This window comes from Taudactylus pleione, unplaced genomic scaffold (genome assembly GCF_031769625.1).
Source record: "Taudactylus pleione unplaced genomic scaffold, aTauple2 ptg000251l, whole genome shotgun sequence".
Lineage (NCBI taxonomy): Eukaryota > Metazoa > Chordata > Amphibia > Anura > Myobatrachidae > Taudactylus > Taudactylus pleione.
In genome coordinates, this window is record NW_028284653.1 from 10223303 (window position 1) to 10243435 (window position 20133).

The 20133-nt window shown below is 45.2% G+C and overlaps 1 protein-coding gene across 1 annotated transcript in view; it reads left to right on the forward strand.

The window, feature by feature from the left end:
* Positions 1 to 6659: 6659 nt before the first annotated feature.
* Positions 6660 to 20133, forward strand: part of DNAJC2 (DnaJ heat shock protein family (Hsp40) member C2) — a 47985-nt gene continuing 34511 nt past the window's right edge. Inside the window, exons 1-4 of the mRNA XM_088480244.1 lie at positions 6660 to 6879; positions 9635 to 9825; positions 18754 to 18829; positions 19022 to 19120. Of these exons, the coding sequence (XP_088336370.1) occupies positions 6822 to 6879; positions 9635 to 9825; positions 18754 to 18829; positions 19022 to 19120 (424 nt within the window). The 5' untranslated portion in view covers positions 6660 to 6821. The remainder of the gene's footprint in view (positions 6880 to 9634; positions 9826 to 18753; positions 18830 to 19021; positions 19121 to 20133) is intronic.

The window sequence follows — 20133 nt, forward strand, 5'->3', positions numbered from 1 at the left end:
CCGGGCCTCAGACTTTTCGCTCCTAATTGAATACAGCCCTATGTGTTGCTCATGATGTAGACTGAGCAACGGGAGAGGAAAATGAGGCGGGCAGCAGAGTTGAGGATAGAGATAGATAGACTGCAAAGGGGTGAGGCGGGAGTTTTTAGGAAGGCCAGACAGGAACAGATTACAGTAATCAGGGTGAGAAATGATGAGGGCTTGAATGACAGTTTATCTTTACCCCCTATTGTAAATTATAAGGTTACTAGTATGCTCGTGGCGAACATTTTGCCAATTTGAGCACTGATCACGTATGGAAAATGCTTTGCCAGATAATGGCTAGATTATACGTTAATACAACGGAAACGGATAATAAAAGATGTGTGTGTGTGAAACATAACAGCTAAGCCACGCCCTTTTATTTTTTTTGGGATTTTTTTATTGTAACATTTTCGCCAATTTGTAAGTACAATTATATATTTCGCCATGGACTCTGAAGCAAAATGCACCGTTTATTTGGGGTGTTACAAGCTGAGCCCCTATAGATGCAAATGATAATGCACTGTTACTCCTCCTCACCATCTCCCAGCCTCCTTCCAATCAGAGGCTGCCGGCACCTCTCGTGGAAAGCAGAGAAAGGGGCGTTGATTTCCCAGTGCTGATTGGCTGGGAGTTGTGAGTCTGGAATCGGTGTGATGGAAAAAGTAGGTGAGGGAAGAGCGCTCGTACGGCAGCAGCTTCACGTGTTGTGCCACCCGCGTGCCCTCCCGCATTATGTAATTGCTACGTCACGCAGCCAGACGGCCAATTGGGACCAGAACTGGGCAGAACGTAAACAGTGTCCTCACATGGCAGGGTGTGGGTCCATGTGAGAGCACAAACCACCAGTAGTGTGTGAGAACAGCAGCCAGCGGTGATCACCCCTATCCCACTTCTCCCGGGTCACTCTGTATTCTGGTGGTTTTATTGACATTTTAAGGTTAGCGATACCAAAGCATTTCTTATGTTTTTTTTTTTTTTCATCAAATTTTATACAGTCTTATTCCAAATTCTGTAATTTATTACTGATTGAAATCCATCGCAAAAGAGTCACATTAATATCTTAATTAGACTTTGAGATATTCAAATTCAAACAGCATTCCGGACAAAGGGACTAAGCAACTATGTCACACGGCCAATCAGGAGCTGAACTGGGCAGAACGTAAACAGTGTCCGCACATGGCTAGGGCGCTGGGTCCATGTGAGAGCATAGACCACCAGTAGTGTGTGCTGCAGTCACCCTTAGCCCGCTTCCCCAGGGTCACTGTGCCGGCTCTGTGTTCTGGTAGTTTTCTTGACATTTCAAGGTTAGCTATGACAAAGCATTTCTTATGGTTTTTTTATTTTTATTTTTCATCATATTTTATACAGTTTTATTACAAGTTCTATAATTTATTTCTGATTGAAATCCATTGCAAATTAATCACATTAATATCTTAATTAGTCTTTGAGATATTCAAATTCAAAGTGTTACAGACAAAGGGACTAAGCAAATTATATATAAGGATTTTAAGTCACTGAGACTTTCTGTGACCTTATAAAATGCAAGTCCCATTGCTTATAATGCGCACAGTTTCCTAATGAACACAAAGTTATGACATTATCATCAGTGGCGTCACAAGGGGGGTGCGGGCCACACCGGGTGACTCTAAAATAGCAGAGCTCCTCTACTATTGTGGTGTCACCCCTCGGATAGCGTCACCAAGCTGACCTTGCACACATCATCCACACTGTGCTTGGGAGAGCCTGAGGCATTCCAACAGATTCCAGAGTGCTAAGGCAGTCCCCAGCATGACGAGGAGCGAGTGTGACAGAAGGGTGGTGGACCTCAGTGATCGGGCAGCCCAGCATCACCCGCCAGATGCAGTACAGCCGCGGTTCATGGTAGCCGTGGCTCTGTCACCATAATCCAGATCACTGCTGGCCACAGTGATCAGGCAGCCCACCCTCACCCCTACCTATATACTCTGTGTATGCATATATAAATAAACATATATAATATGTTCTAGTATACTTACACTTCGGTCTCTGTCTCTGCCCCCTTCTCCACCCCATCCCACCCTCCTCTCTGTCCTGCTCTGTCCCCGCCTCTGCAGCTCCATACCACCCCTCTGACCCGTTCACCCCCCCCCTCCCCCCGGCTCCCATACTTAAACTCGTTCCTGGCTTACAGTGTGGGTATGTGTGTAAATATATTTAAGCTATTACAGTAAAGTTTTTCTATAAACTATAACACTATTTTTTTCAAAGATGTCCCCAAAGTTTTTAATTTTCTTTAATTTATATGTAAATAATGGCTATTTAAACTTGATTTTGCATTTTTTTATTAAGAAAAAAAATGTATTGAATCAGATTTAAATAGCTATATTTTACATAAAAATTCTCCAATTTTGGAGACCTTTTTGGAAAAAATATTAGCCAATCTAGGGCCGTATTCAATTAGACGCCCCCAAAGGACAACTGTGTAAAAAAAACAGGAAAAAAATTAAGAATACCCCTAAAATGTACTTTCATTTTAGGGGTGAAAAAGCACAAAGTGGGGGACAAATTCAAAAACTAGCGAAATAAGGTTCTGGGGGTGCTCTAAGAAGGGATCAAGTGTTTTTGGGATTGCAGGTGCTTGTATGACGGAGGAATTTCACTTTTTTTAAAACTTCACTTTAGAGACATTAAAATATGCTAGCACCCATTTTCAAGTACCCCAAATGTGACAGGACTACTTATTCTCTCCAAAAAACCAGCATAATGCCATTCTTCACCACTTATACAAAGACGCTAATTAGAAGCTATTGAAACAACTTAAGTACCCCTAATAGTTTAATTAGGGCTATTCGGGCACATCTACAGTGATTCCCTATGTTAGTGCATCTTTATTTGGGGTACAGACTGATTCCCCCATTCTGACAGCACTTTCCGCCTGTTCTGACTTTGCGGCCTCCCGTTTTCGTGTGTTTTGGAATTGAATAGGGCGAATAGCGAGGACGTGTACGATAACTTTCTGCCTCCAAACCACACGATGTAGGCAGAAAGTCCGGCATGCAAAACTTCCGCGGACGCAAAACTAATTAAATACCGCCCTAAGTTGTTAATATTTGTGGCTGCTAATGCTCATGCCTTACAGTAGACACGCACACATTACCCACCAGAAACTACAATTGTTATTCTACTACTTTATATACTGTATATATGTTACACTCTTAAGAGTGTAAGCTTATTTGGGCAACATTATCTCTACCTTTTGTTTCATGTAATTTTACTTAAGGAATACCTCTTTTACACCAAAGTGCCGGGTCTGATCCGGGAGTTGGAACACTGGGCCTGATTCAGAGCCGGACGTTCTGACAAGAGCGCTCGCTCTGAATCAGTGCCCTCCTACCTAAAATTGGAGCGACCACCCACAGCTTATGCGAGCGGCCAAAAAGATGGTCGCGATGGTCAAGACCATCGCGACCATCGGGCTTGCGACGAGACCCTGCGGTAGGGTCTCGCTGCCGCAAGCCAAGGAGTGCTTTTGGCTCTATCAGAGCCAAAATCACTCCCACTGACATCACTAGTGATGTCAGTGGGGCCGGCACCAGATAGTAGGCGTTCCCATGGGAACGCCTCCGTCTGGGCAGCCACACCCCCGGCACGCCCACCAAAGGGGGTGTGCTGTCACTCACCATCGACAGCACGCCCCCTTTGGTGCGAGACCCATAGCGACGGCTTGGCCGTCGCTATGTGGGTCTCGCGCATGCGCACGACGGAGCTCCCTCCGTCATGCACACTAGGGCACCATCGACCCGCTTGCAAGCACTCAGCGCTCGCGAGCGGGTCTGAATCAGGCCCACTGTTCCAATCCGGATCAGACCCGGCACAGAACCCTTTCATATTGCGGCACTGACCCAGGATATTCCCGTGTCGGCGCCGTTCACACCGGAGCCAGGTCTGCAGTGACCCGGCTCTTCCAGCGTTGCAGTGGATGCTTAGAGATGATGTCATCTCCAAGCACCACTGAAGCCGGTCAATCGGGCGGCACGATCCAGGTCATCGTGACCGGATTGCGCCGTTTACACTGCAGGGTGAAGCAGGAATGACCTGCGGCCAACCCTGCAAAATTCCCGAGTTGGATCCCTGGACCCAGGTGGATCCATTTATATCCCTTTTAATCCAGAGCTAAAACTCTGGTTATTGCAGGATTAACCTGGGTAGCTCGTTGGTGTAAAAGGGGAAAGGATAGCCGGATCGAGTGACTTGCAGGTTTTACTACAGGAGTAACCTGTGAAACCCTGCAGTGTAAATGGTGCGATCCGGGTCAGGGTGACCTGGATCGTGCTGCCCGCCTGCCGATTGGCCGGCTTCAGTGGCGCTTGGAGATGACATCATCTCCAAGTGTCCACTTCAACGCTGGGTCTTAGCTGTCCCGGTGTGAACGGCGCTGACTTGGGAATATCCTGGGTCGGCGCAGGGGAAATTTCGGGTCTGATCCGGATTGGAACCCAGTTCCAACCTCTGGGTCAGACCCAGAATTTCGGTATAAAAGCGGTATTACACTGACAAAAATCCCACGTTGATGCGCATCAAACCTGGGATTTTTCTGCTGGTGTAAAAGGGTTATAATTTGTTTATGCCATGACAGGTATGCTTCCATGATAATTTGTTCAGTATTGTGTATTGCTGACTGTATGTCACTGCGGAACCTCATAAATAAAAGATGTAACATAACATGAATACATTTAAGTGTAAATATTATTATTATCCTTTATTTATATGGCACCACAGGGGTTCCGCAGCGCCTTACAAAGTACAGAAACAAATGAGCACACAAGACAACAGTTATTAGCAGTACAGACAATGCAGGACAAGTACATGATTTATAAACAATGTTGCATAACACCTAAATAAGCAGCAGTGTGTCAGTAACCAGGTTTTAGGTGCCATTGTAAATGAAAGTAAAAGTAAGGCAAGGAGAAACACGTGAGGGAAGAGGGCCCTGCTCGCAAGAGCTTACATTCTAAGGGGAGGGTCAGACAAACGGGTGACACAGATGGGCTAGATAGTGAGGAAGGAGCATAGAGTAGTGGGTTAGGTTGAGCGCTGGAAAGCATTGAGGAAGAAATGGGTCTTGAGAGCCCATTTGAAGATTATCAAATCACTTGGCTTCCTGGCTCTTACAGGGGTATTCAATATGGGTGCGATAACATCGTTTTTGCGTTAATATCGGAGGTATGACGTCATTATCGCAGGTTTTACTTTTACACCGTATTCAATTTCAAAGACTTATCACAGTTTTGAAAAGTCTTTGATAAAAAAAGGGGATAACTTTTCACCATTGAATAGGTGTCGAAAAAAAGTGCAGAATTGGGGTTTAGGGGTGCAGGCTTAAAAAAAATAGCCTGCACCCTTGGGAATGACATTTAAAAAAGAACTATGTCAAAAAAAAAAAAAAAAAAAAAAAAATAGGGACACCCCAATAAATGAATTTAAAAATTGGGGTGAAAAAAAAAATGGAAAAAAATTGTTTAACAATAGGGAAATAGGTTCAGGGCTATTCTGCAAGTATGCGGCAGGTGTTTTCTAGAATAGATTTATAGCGGCAGGTGCACAATTGCAGAATTGTTAAAAATTTACTTTAGGGACATAAAAATATGCTAGTACCCATTTTCATGTACCCCAAATTTGATGGGACCACTTAAAAAAACGAAAAAAATAACCTAAGTGCTCTTCTGCATCACTTCTTCAATGTCGGGAAAAAACCACCTGCTGCGGCTATTTAAAGCCCCGACTTTCAATTAAAGGCTAAAACGGGGGTACCCATAGTGTTCCCACATGTTTTTACTACTTTAGGGGGTCTTACAATTATTTTAAGGAAAAATTTGTAACTTTACGCAAATCCAACTTCGGAGTTTCCCATTTTCGCTAATTTGATAATGTATACGGGAAAAGCGGGAGCGCGCACCATACCTTTACGCAGAAAAAAAACTCCGATATGAAACGTTAACTTCGCCAGGGAAGTTAACCTTTCATATTGAATACCCCTCTAAGGCAGACTGTATTCGCTTAAAATTGCTCGCAGCCCCACAGGGCTCTGAGCAAAATTCAGCGAATTTGGGCTCGGAACGGGCCACGAAGGGTACCGGTCCGTTGCCGGTGTTTTAACGCCGTTGCAACGGCAACTCACACCCTTCGTCTGAAATAGGATTGACTATTAGGAATTCATTTAAGGGCGAATACGTTCACCCGGCCATATATGCAGCAGGACCTCACACATAAGTGTTCGCTACCCCATATCGTAGCGTGCACTTTTGTGCAAATCAGGCATCCGGCTTGCCTAGATGAAGGGTGTCATTGCCAGCGTTTAAACGCCATGGAAATTCACACGCGTGCGTGTGTTTTTTTTCATGGCATAATCATTTACAAGGATAACAGATTTTTTGGTACTCACAATAAACCCCCAAACAGAAATAGTAAACAAAGGATTCCTCAAAAAGTGTAATAATGCATAAAGGTAACTTTCTTATGCTTTAGTAATTGGATGAGGGCTGTCTCATTCTGATGCTAAGGAACAGCATGCCTGCGACAGTACATTAGATGCAATAATGCAATATCCCATGAGAAACATATTTCTCAGCTCAAAGTAAATGAGGGCGGACTCAGGGAAAGCGATGCCGGCCGGACAGGATTGTGTGTGACACCCGGCGCCAGCGGTGACCTGGAAGTGTTCGTGTCGTGTTTCCTCCATGCGTCTCTGTGGTGGGTGAGAGCCGGCCGGGAGGAGAAGCAGCGCAGTCTCCGCTGACCTGTGTCCTCAGCTCGGCATCATGCTGCTGGAAGCACGGCCCGAGCACAGCACCGCGGTCACCAGGCCCCTGTGTGCAGGTGAGCAGCGCCGAATCTTGCCCTCCATTACAGGCCTTACTCGCCGGGGACTGCAGTCTGTGTGTAGCCGGGCAATACGCCCCCTGCTTGGAGGACACCTTACAGGCGATGCCGGGTGATTGGCAAATGCTATTTAGGAATAAAAGTAAAACGGAGCACCTCTGTGTTGTCATTCATAGCATGCTGAGATGCTCCCAGCCATGGTAATAAGTGTAGGGAAGTTATGGGGGCTCTGCATATATTCCACAATAAGAGATACTGTGAGGTGACGGAGATCTGTGCCCTGTGTAACAAAGCCCCGGGCTCAGGACAGCATTAATGCTGTATTTATACACTTTCATTTCATTGATCAAAATACTGTTTGGTAAAGTGGAGCTGTGTATTCTCTGTACATAGAAACTGCCAGAGAATGTGGAAAGGAATAGCCTTGCAGGAGGTGTGATGCCACCATTGTGCACTGTTATATACTATGGTATATTTGTATTGTGCCACCATATTATTAATATATAATCTTTATATCAGTCCCTATTACATTGGAGCTTACAGTCTAATTCCCTAGCTCACACTTATCACAGTCCATTTTGTTACAACTTAACCTACCAGAATGTGTTTGGGCTTTGGGAGGAAAATGGGGTACCCAAGGGAAATCAGAGAGAAAAAAACAAACTTGTAATTTAGGTAAGTCCGGAATACAAATATTATGAGTCCTTGTGTTTGTATACTTTGGCATTTCCATTAAATGAATTGATTGCTACATTTGTTAATCAGCAGACATGGGGGTCAATCCTATTAGCCACCATGATCTCGCTGGTGCGAGTCATCAGGGCAGTGGCCGCACTTTACGGTAGCCCGAATTCGCTTAAAATTGCTTGCAGCCCCACAGGGCTCTGAGCAAAATTCAGCGAATTCAGGCTCAGAGCAGGCCGCAAAGGGTGCAAGGTTCTGGTCCGTTGCCGGCATTTAAACGGCAACTCGCACCCTTCACCTGGAATAGGATTGACCCCATGGTTAGAAGTCTGTCCTGTTTGCATTTCTATGAAATAATGTAATACAATAGTACGAGTAAAGTCTTAATTCTAGCACCCTGCACCTGTCACAACCCGTGCAGTTCTTCTTTCCTGTCTGATGTGTCACACTCTGCTCTGGTGCTTCTAGCACACTCAGCTGATGCAATAAACTGCGGAGATACAGACCAGCGTGTGCTAGAAGCACCATAGCAGAGAGCGACACCCCAGGCAGGAAAGAAGAACTGCATGGGTTGTGACAGGTGCAGGGTGCTAGAATGAAGACTAAAGGGTCTATTTACTAAGCAGTGTTAGGAGACAGAGTGAAAAGTGATAAGGTGCCAGCCAATAAGCTCCTAATTGCCATCTCACAGGCTGTGTTTGAAAAATGACAGTTGGGAGCTGATTGGCTGTCACCTTATCACTTTTCACTTCTCCTAACACTGCTTAGTAAATAGACCCCTATGGCCGGTGTCCAATTAGCTGCAAAAAAAATTCTGACGCAAAAAACAGGGCTTTTTTGACGATTTCCGGGTGTTTTTTTGCCAATGTTTTTTTTGTGGTATCCAATTAAACACCATTTTTCTAAGTCCGAAAATGTTCTGTTTTTCTCCCGAATACACATAGGATCCGCGAAAAGTTGCCGACCTATGTATTTTCACTGCCCCGATCAGGAGAAAAATGTCTTCTTATCACGAATTTGTCCCCGATAAGTGCCGGCATCGGGGCTAATTGGATAGCCCCGGGCGAGTTAATTAGCCGTGGTAATTTACTGCTGCTAATTAGATACCGGCCTAAGTATATGGACGTATAATTTGTTTATATGTATTTTTTGGGAGGAATTCGGGAAGCCGACAGCCTAAATACCGGCAGCCGGCTTCCCGACTGTCTTATCCCGGCAAGGGTGAAATGCCGGGCGTCTAGATGTAGACGCCCGCATTTCCACGACGCCGGGAGACCGGCGCCCGGCATCACGATCGTAGTGATGCCGGGCGCCGCGGGGGGGTGGGTTAGGTTTAGGGCTCCCAGGGGGGACTTAGGGTTAGGCACCCCCCCCAGGAGGGTTAGGGTTAGGCTACGGGGAGGGAGGGTTAGGGTTAGGCACCCCCGGGGGGGACTTAGGGATAGGCACCCCCCGGGGGACTTAGGTTTAGGCAGCGGGGAAGGGGGTGGTTAGGGTTAGGCACTTGGGGGGGAAGTTAGGGTTAGGCACCCCTAAGGAGGGTTAGGGGGGCTAGGTTAGTGGATACTTACCTATCCATGATCGGGATTTCCAGCGCTGTCGGGCTTCCGCTGCGTCGCACTCTGCTTCTGTCGGGCTGCCGCTGCGTCGCACTCTGCTTCTGTCGGGCTGCCGCTGCCATGCGGCCGACGGTATTTCATACCAATTCCGTATTTTTTTATAGCTGTTTGACAGTTTCAATTGTGAGAGACACAAGTGAGAGCTAGTAAATTCAACTGCATGACTACCACTACATGCTGGGTGTAGGTAGTGACTGACTTGTGCAGATTAGCTGAATTTTCAAAAGCATCATGTACACTTCACAAGCTAATAACTTGTAACAGTCATATTTTAAAACACCTTACTTCAAAATAGTAATAGAAACTTATCTGCTTTAGAAATGGTTTTTGTCCACAGAAAATGTTCTATAGCAAAATCAATTAATTTAAGGATGTACTGTTTGTGAGCAGGATATACATTTCAAAAACTCATTGTCCCTGGCTTGAGTGTGCATCTTTTGTTTTGACAGCTTCATTGCTGTGTCAGGTTGAACCAGTGGGACGATGGTTTGAAGCATTCATTAAGCGCAGGAATCGGAATGTGTCGGCCTCATTCCAGGAGCTGGAGGATGAGAAGGAAACCTCAGAAGAGTCTGAGGATGAAGAGTTTCAGTTGGAAGAATTTACCCTGTTGAAAACACTTGATCCTAAGGACTGGAAGGTTGATATTTCTTTAATGAGTTTAAAGCTTTGTAAGAATTGAGTCCTAGAAACTCCCACAGACCAGCTCATTTGTACGTGTGTTTGCCTAGGGTATGAGGATCTTGTTATGTTCAGTATTAATTTCCTGTCTTTATACATGTACCCTGTTTATTAGCCAATCAGCTCATTAGATTTGTCACAGCAGCACTGCTAATCTTTTCCATTTGTAAGTCAGGACAAGTTGGCATGTGACATGGACAGTTTCATAATGTGAAGAATGGGGTTAAGCAAGAAGCCACACCCTGGAAGGTATATAGTGGAAGGAGGAGAGGTCCCAGTATACAGAGAAGTGATATGAGGCTCCTTATATGATGCAGGAATATTGTGGTGTGAAGTGGAACTTTACATAAAAACTTCATACATCAGTGTCTGATAATATTAGGAGTGCTGGTACCTTAAAACTGTACTGTCACTGATAAGCACCACAGTTTATATTGAGCTCCCGGAGAAAAATAATTGATCTTATGGTGCTCGGGGTGGGCTTTTTAGATTAGCAGCAGCACCTGGGATGTCCATATATTCAATAAGAAACAAAGTAAAGTGTCAAATGTGTACATAATCTAAAGGTGATTGGAGAAGTCATGAAATATAAACAAATTGATATTTTAAGGTTCAGTAATAATATTAAGTGTCATATTAAAATGTTAAACAATAAAAGGGTTAATGCCTGAAGTGACTGCATTAATTCGGGATCTACACTGGTGGCCAAAATTGCGGACACATTTTGGAATTTTAATGTTTTTCAACTTCGAATGCTTGTAAAAACTGTTACACTTCATGCAGTTCAATGATTCATATATCAAATGAAAGGAAATTTAATGCTGAATTCAACACAATAAACAGAGGTGAAATATTTGCATTACAAGGGAAGTTATGCTACTTTCAGTCAGGCAAAGAAGCACAGATGCGTGTGATTCAAGAAGCGGATTTTAGTAACAGCTACTACCAGCCAATCAGAATCGTAGTTCTGAGGACCAATCAGCTGTTGTTTATTAGTAGGTGCAAGGTCATGTTCAAAGGTGGGAAAGGTCAGTTTGGCTGTTTGATTTTGCAGAATAAAGTTGGTTACTAAAGTGCAATTATGGTTGGATGTTTGTGTGTATTGTTTATTGCTAACGACGGTGTAAAAAATAAATACAACAATGTCGTCCAGGCAAAGTGGTGACTGGTCACCCAGGAAGAGATCCAGGATTGTGGTGTTACGTGAAAATAGTCTTTCGTATGCAGCAATTGCGAGAGAAGTTGGTGGGAATGTGACAACATCAGGAGTACGAAAGTTTTGTTTACGCTATCAGGAAACACAATTTATACAAAACAAAGAAGTAAAAGGCCGGAAAAAGTGCACAACAGCTGTTGATGATAGGAGAATAAAACTAATTTGCGTCAGGGACAGATGGATGTCATCTGTGGCCATTAGCAGTGACCTGAGTGCAACTGGTGTTTTTGTCAGTGCAAGAACATTACGGAAAAGACTAACGGAGGTTGGCCTAAAAGGTAGGATTCCCCGAACAAAACCATTGCTGAGTAAAAAGCAGCGGCAGAAACTAATACAGTGGGCAAAAGAACACATTGCATGGACAGAAGGTCAGTGGAAACTAGTGATATGGAGTGACGAAACTAAGATATCGATTTGGTAGTGATGGGAGAAAATGTGTGAGACGTCGCATCGGGGAAGAGGTACATCCAGATTGCATTCAAGTGACAACAAAGAATCCTACAAGTGTTATGATCTGGGCATGTATGACAGCAGATGCTGTAGGCCGCCTTTATGTCATAGACGGCACACTGAACAGCAGAAAGTACATTGACACCATCCTACAACCAAAACTTCTACCTTCTATCAGGGATCTTTGTCCAGATAATGTCCCATTTTTTTTACAGCAGGATTCAGCTCCCTGCCACACTGCACGGACATGCAAAAAGGGGTTCACGGAGAATGACATACAGGTGCTGGGATGGCCAGGAAACAGCCCAGACCTGAACCCCATAGAACATTTGTGGTTCTGTTTGATAAACATCTTAGGCATCCGTCCAATAAAAGACAATTAATTGAGGCTATAATTGTCTCATGGCATCACATAATAAAGAAGGAAGAGCTTCCAGCTGTGCTGCTGTCTTGAAAAATAAAGGATACCCAACGAAATACTGATAGGACAGTAACATCATAAATACGCAGGGATTTTCACCCTAAGTGTTGTTTTCACTGCATAACTTCCCTTGTAATGCAAATATTTGACCTCTGTTAATTGTGTTGAATTCAGCATTACATTTCCTTTCATTTGATATATGAATCATTGCACTGCATGAAGTGTAACAGTTTTTATAAGCATTCGAAGTTGAAAAACATAAAAAAAATTAAAAAAGTGTCCGCAATTTTGGCCACCACTATATATAAAAGAATGGGAGACAACAGTGTTCCCACTAGGAAGAGGGGCGGACGGGGGTCCTAGCGCTCACGCCCGAAAAGGGGGCATGACCGGTTGGCAAAGGGGGCGGGGGCAAACCAACGCCCAGCCGGCGGCATCACTAATGGGGGTGTGTCCAGCGCTTCTCCGAAGCTCTTCCTTAATGTGAATAGATGCCGTGTGCATCTGCACAGCATCTATTCACGCAGCGGCCAGGCTGTTTTAGCAGGGCGTCGCTAAAAGTGTCAGGGTGCATTTTGCTCCTTAAAAATCGGGCAGGGCACGGCGCCCTTCTAAGACAGCCTAGTGTGAACACTATAGAGACATACGAGCATTATTTAATCCTTCGCATAGACACTATAAAAGCTGTGCATAGATGGCAGTACATTTTAAGCGCATCCTAAACCGCTTTGTTGAAACTCGTAACTAAGAATCATACTTTTTTTGTTTTTTGAACTTGACATTGAATACAAATGCTTTTACTGAGTTCTAAGTGCAGCACTTTTTCAGTAGCTAGTAAAAGCTTGAAAAATTTTAAATGAACTTTTCCTTGGTACATCACCCTATCGCACAAAGAAATTTGTAGGTTAATCTAATAGCAAGAGAACAGTTACAATCAGTGTGCCAATATATGCTTTATTACCACTTGAGAAATGTTTTTTTTCCCTTTTAAATGTTGGGTCTACTTTTTTTTTTTTTCAATATTGAATATAAGTTTTTTTTTAAAACAACAAAGTCAAAGGGATACAGAAGAAAAAAAGGGGGGATACAAAAACTGGGTAAGACCCGCAGGTCAGGGTACATCAGTCACAAATACAAAGCAATGACAATTGCTCAAACGTAACTTGACAAAAAGACCTCTTTTGCATAAAAAAAAAAATTTGAAGACCAATCCGAGTGAAGGCATCACAAGTCAGAACACAGGAGTATGCAAACCAAAAGTCAAGGACGGTGACCGGGCAATTGGGATTGTGTATGAGGACTTCAACCCAATACTTATTCCATTCAGACCAGCGTATCAAAGGGTTAGAAGCAGATGAGAAGTCGGCACACACCGCTATCTCAAACTCATAGTGAGCCTGTACTCTAGATTCAATAATGTCCACACACTGTAAAATCGAGGAGCGCCAATGGTGGGCTATCAACAGTTCAGTCCAATAAGTATATGCCCCATTATGTATCTATCATTATTAGTAAGGTCCCCAGGATATATGTGGAATAACGCCAGCAGAGGGTTTGGGGAGATGGTAACCTTTAAAACTCTAGCAATAAACATCTGGGTCAAAGCCAGACATGCCCAGAATATATGAAACAAGGTACCAACATGACCACAGTTACCCAAACATTGGTTAGAGAAGGAGGGCCAAAATGTATGGAGTTTCTCAGGGGTCAAATATAATCTTCGTAGCAGTTTATAAAACTGCTCAGCACGAGAATTACATTTAGACAGATAACTGGTTTGGAATACCAAATTCCAATCAGTCTCCCTTTCTTCTTCAGGGTCCATAGGCTCCACAGGGAGACCTTGGGATATAGGTGATGGCAAAGGCATCCAGGCACCACGCAGTAAAATTTTTCTCCCAGGATGCACTGGGTCTCTCTATACCCCCCCCAGGCCATAGGCACCTCAGTTTTGTTGGGTGCCCGGCCGGAGTCAGATCACTGGTAACTCCAGGGACACAGGTGGACTCAAAACCAACGTCCCAGGGGTTAATTGCCGGCCAGGGGAGGCAGCCTTCCCTGTTTGCAGCCGGCTCCTGCCCTCTCCTCAGAGCGCCATTCCACTGCTTTCTGGCTGGGCTGAGGCAGCACTCTTCCTGCGGGTACGCCCCCTCTGAGGTCTCCGGGGGCCATTTTCTCCAGGCTAGTCGCAGATCTTTTCAGGACGTGCGGAGCCCGGGTCCCCCTACATACCTCTCCTCCGATTTGGTCAGCGCTTGTAGCACTATAGCCTACCAGACTCTGAGTCTGAGTAGTTGATTTGTAGTGCCATTGTGCAGGTGGTGTTCTGCATTGTATGTGACTTGATGCTGGCGCTGGCTCTGTCTGTAATTCTTTCTCATTCTGTCAGCCATATTACTATACCTTTGCCTTTTTTTCTCAGAATCCTTACAGTACAAGGGTTGTCAGGGTGTGCCTCGCTTTTGTAATTTGTCTCGTTTTGTCACATACAGAGTGCATGTTCTTCTCTATGTCATGTCTGGTAGTGAGGATTATGTGCAAAATTCTGCTCCTGCCCTGCTGTCATGCAAAGCATGGGCTTAAGTGTGAGGTGTTATAATCCTCCAGGCCCCTCTAATGTCTCAGCTGCCGCGCAGGAGCCTCCTTGCTGCCTCGCAGGAGCTTTGCTCATGTATTGACGGCCACTGCGGGGCGTTAGGCAGTACCTCCTGTGTTACCCCCGATGGGGTTCCCACAGCAGTCGGTTTTGCCCTCACTGGGCCTGCCTCAACAGGTCTCACCCTTGCAGGTTACATCTGCGCCTCCTCTGTGGATAGATACATTCTCTACTACGGTGCAGACCCTGGCGGATACCTCTACGGCCCTCCAGGCTATGCTGCAGGGGATAGACTCTTGAGACCGTCTAAAAGGCCTATGCCGTCATCTCAGTCTACACTACATGATGATGATGACATCTGATGATGGGGAGATTAGAGATGTTTCTGACTCCGAGCCCTCTGTGAGAGGCGGAGACTAAGTCTAAAATCAATATTCCGACTCTGATATGTGCAGTCCGTTCGGCCTTAGTCATAGAGGAGGACGAACCGCCAGCTCCCCGGTCCAAGCATGTCCTGTTCAAAGAAATAAAGGTTACTTTTGCGGTATTTCCTTTATCTGATCAGCTAGTAGAGCACATGGAAGTGGCTCGGCAATCGCCTGGGAAGCTTTACCAGCCTCAGAGACGCCTGGCTTATGCCTATCCCTTTCCTGAGGAACATTGTACCAAATGGGAAACACCCCGGCGGTGGATTCTTATGTGACGCGCTTAATTAAAAGTGTTATTCTACCTATGCCGTCTGTCTTCCTTAAGATACTACAGATAGGAAGGTGGAGGTTTGTTTAAAATCAATATATTCTCTTTCAGGGGCAGCTTCCAGGCCGGCCATGGCTATCTCCTGGGTGGCCAAGGCTATGGAGTTCTGGGCGGACTCCCTAGAGGAGTCTTTTTCTTCAGAGGCTTCCGGAGATCAAGTTAATCTGGTGGGCAATATCCGTGATTCAGCTACCTATATTAATGAGGCTGCTTTGGATGTCAGCCTCTTAACCTCAAGGATTTCGGCTGCTGGGTTAAATCTTGTTTGGTCCGGACCTGGACAAGATTGTGGATAAGTTGGCAGCGGCTAAGTCTGCGGGTCTGCCTTCGGCATCTGCTTCTCAGGGTATCGGCCCTCATCCTTTCGGTCCTATTGGCCCCAAGGTAAGCCTAGGGGTCAGCCCTTTCCTAGGCAGTCCGCCCCCAAAATGACTGCCAAGCCCAAGAAGCAGGCTTGGACTACGAGACGTCCAACGACAAGTCCTCGGCCTGACGTGACGGGCCTCCACTTGGGGGATCCCAGGGTGGGAGGCCGACTTCTTCAGTTCGCCAGTGCTGGTGTCAGACCACCACAGACACCTGGGTAAGAGAAGTGTTCTCTCATGGGTGTACACCCTCTACTTCTGCAGAAGACCTCCCCATCAGTTTTTCTGCACAGGCCCTCTGTCAGACAAAAGTAAGGCCTTACAAATCCAGAAGGCTGTGCAATCCTTTCTTCAAGCAGGAGTCATAGTACCTATTCCGTTACCTCAGAGAGGAAACGGTTATTACTACAATCTCTTTCTGGTTCAGAAACCGAACGGATCTTATCGGCCTATCCTCAATCTCAGGTCCTGAACAAATTCCTCAGGGTACCTCGGTTCAGGATGGAAACCCTATGCTCAATTATACTGGCTATGGAACCTGGGGATTTTATGGTGTCGCTGGATATTCAGGATGCATACCTGAATATTGCGTTTGCTTAATCTCACCAGCGTTTTCTCAGGTTTGCTGTACTGCAACAACATTTCCAGTTTCGGGCTGTGTCGTTTGGCCTCTCTACTGCACCTCGGGTGTTTACCAAAGTTATGGTGGTAGTGGCAGCCCATCTGCGGATGCAGGGTGTTCGCCTGTTACCTTACCTGGACAACCTTTTATTGTTGGCAGGGGCTCCAGAGGTACTTCCTCACCATCTACAGCTTATGATTTCTGTGCTTCAAACTCACGGGTGGTTGATCAATTGGATGAAGTCCTCCTTGACTCCATCCCAGAGGATGCTCCATCTGGGAGCTCTGTTGGATTCACAACAGCAAAGGATCTTTCTGACTGCAGAAAAGATCTCCTCTTTGCAGACGCGAGTACGCAGATGCGTTCATAGTCGCCGAGTGTCAAACAACTCAGCAGTGCAGTTACTGGGATCCATGGTATCGACATTCGACATGGTGGAATATGCCCAGTTTCATTCCCGGCCTCTGCAGAAATTGATCCTCTCCAGGTGGGACGGATTACCCCATCGGGGAAAAGCACAAACGACAGTGCTCTCTAGGGAGGTGCGTCTGTCTCTTGCTTGGTGGCTGCAGACGTGTCACCTCACCAAGGGTGCCCCTTTTGGATTCCGGATTGGGTCGTCCTGACGATGGACGCCAGTCTCCGGGGTTGGGGTGCAGTGACAGGTTAATTCTCCAGACTTCTTAGCAGGTGAGGCCTCATTGGATGTGGTACGGGCCCTCTGAATTTATGCGGACCGTACCAGTTCCCCTCGGAAGTCATTCTCTTTGTTTGTCCTATACGGATTTCACATGAAGGGTTGGCCAGCCAATAAGCAAACATTGGCTAGATGGTAGATGGCTGCTTATGACGATCTCTGTGGCTTATACTCAGGAGGGCCTTCCTATTCCACCTCCTGTGACTGCTCATTCTACTCGGTCTGTGGGTTCCTCGTGGGCAGCTCGCCGTGGTGCCTCAGCTGTACAGCTTTGTAAGGCGGCCACGTGGTCTTCTGTCCAGACCTTTCTGAGGTATTATGCATTTGATACCTTTGTCTCTCAGCATGCTTCCTTTGGGCGGCGGATTCTCCTTTCAGCTCAGGAGCGTCCCCACCCTTAAATGGACTGTTTTGGGACATCCCCAAGGTCTCCCTGTGGAGACTCGGGACCCTGAAGAAGAAAATGAGAGATATGGTAAGAACTTACCTTTGTTATCTTTTTCTTCGAAGTCCATAGGGTCCACAGGGCACCTCTGACAGTCCTTGCTTCAGATGGGTTTTCGCTCTGGTCACCGGTTTTTCAGTCTCCTCTGTGAGAATGTGATTCTTGAGTGTACCAGACTTTCTCTCTTATCCTCCTCCGGCCTTTGGCTTACTGCGAACTGAGGATCCTCTGGCCTGGGGGCGGGGTATAGAGGGAGACCCAATGCATCCTGGGAGAAAAATTTTACTGCGTGGTGCCCGGATGACTTTGACATCACCTATACCCCAAGGTCTCCCTGTGGACCCAATGGACTTCGAAGAAAGTGAGATACCAAAGGTAAGTTCTTACCATATCTCTCATTTTGCACTAGTACGGAAAGCCTCAAAGGTTTTAGCGCCCCCAAAAGAAGGTTCTACCACCAAGAGATGCCCCATTTGTATGTGGCCTTGATATATTTTTGAGGGGTTTATCTAGGAGTCACCGACAATGGACTGAAGTTGGGTCTACTTTTTAATAAGCATCCTGAATGCACAAAGCTGGATTGCTTCAACTTCCATGGCAAACATATGGCAACTTCACACACTTACTTTTCTTTTTAAAGTGAGGAACATATTTGGCGTGAGATACAGAGAGACGCTGGTTTGTACCTGTACTCTTGTAAGTCTGTTCATACAGGTTGCTGCAGTCCTTTGTGTGGTCATATGGTATTTAAATTTGCTATACCTTTTCTTAACTTATATTACATACTTCTTAGTTCCACATGCCACAGGTTTTGCTGACTGAGCATGTCTTGTCTGTATTTATTGAAAGCAAACACAATTGAATGATGTACATTATTTGCATTAATTGTCTGTTTAAGTAAGCATCTGAAGGCAAATTAAATATTCTGCAGTGGACACCCACACATTGCTAGTAGGATGAGGTATTTACTATTGACTAGGATTGTTGTAGTAATTTCATTAAAAAAAGTATGGAAACATCCGATGAACAATGTCTGGAAGCTTTTCCAAGCAAAACAATGTAGCTCTCATCATTGAAACTTGGAACTTTAAGTGCAATAGATCAGTATTAAACCATAACAGTCAAATAACTTATTTTTACATTCTTAAATGTGTTCTCATATTGATATACAATAAAGAGAACAATTTGCTATATAATATAAACCCCAGTAGAGTTCACATTATTAATGATCAAATGATTTGGCTTAATGAGACAGAATGGTGGTAAAATTCCTTTTATGGGTGAGGGCGGAATATAAAATGTACTATCTATGTTTGTAGAATCAGGATCATTATGCAGTGCTTGGACTGAAGAATCTGAGGTACAAGGCCACACAGAAACAGATCAAAGCAGCACGTAAGTAAAACAGAAGCAGCAAGAACAGCTGAGCACTTTCATATCATTTTTGAAAGGAAATAAGGCATGAAGCAATGTATATTATCATATAGTCTATTATTGTACGTATTTCTTCCTCTACACTGTCCCTCTTCTTGAAAACTTGGTTGTGGAGCATTATTACAGAAGAAACTATTTCTGATTTGTCGCCAGATAAGGCAATGGTACTGAAACACCATCCTGACAAGAGAAAGGCAGCAGGAGAGCAGATTGTTGAAGGCGATAATGACTATTTCACGTGTATTACTAAAGGTAATGTTACTCATTGCAATTGTATGCAAATAAAGGATTACAGACTTTAATCATTATGAAAAATTAGAACATTATATACAATTTCATAGCTTAAACTTCAAAGAGCCTTATCAGAACAAAGTGCATGGTACTAGATATAGAGATTATATAATATATATAAATAACAATAATGAGCTAAGGGGTCTATGTACTAAGGAAAAAGGCCAGGGCCGGATTATAGGGAGGGCGATAGGGGCGATCGCCCCGGGGCCCCCACACACTGTCCCCAGCCCCCAGGGCCGGCGCAACCAGCTCATCAAGTCCTGCACTGCAGGGAGACGCCAGGCTGGAGAAGCGCTCTCCCTGCAGCAGTTCTTGCTTCTGCCGCTGCGCCTGTCACACTGAGACAGGGAGCGGCAGCCTGATGCTGCGAAGAGTCCTGTTGAGCTCTTCATAGATGATGGGGGGGGGAGCGCTAGAGGCAGAGGGCTGATTGACAAGACGATCGTCAGCTCGAACTGAAGGAGAGGAAGCCGCCAGGGTGGATGGCTGAGCTTCTGCTCCTCCTCTCTTCAGGTCTCTCCCTGCATGAAAGCTCCTCACGCTGGGAACATCTGCCAGTATACAAGTGTATTCAAACACTGTTGATTACACTTGTATAGTGACAAGTAGTTTGTACACTGTCCCTGCTTCTTCCCAGCGTGACCCTCTGACCTCCCAGTGAGAGAGCATGTAGAGAAGGGACTGGGAGACAGCGAGCACTGCAGCAGCAGCCAGCACAGTAACTATGTTCTACTATGAAAGGTAATGTCCAAATCCCCCTCTTGGGGAGGACGTCTATTAAGAAAGGATGGGTGTAATGGGGGGGAGCATTATCTGACTTTGTGTGTCATATATATATATATATATATATATATATATAAAATATGGAGCCCCACATGTTTGTTGCCCAGGGGCCCCCACAGACCTTAATCCTGCCCTGAAAAAGGCAGAGGAAATCCCTGTACATATTGCTTCTCGATATGTATTAAAGT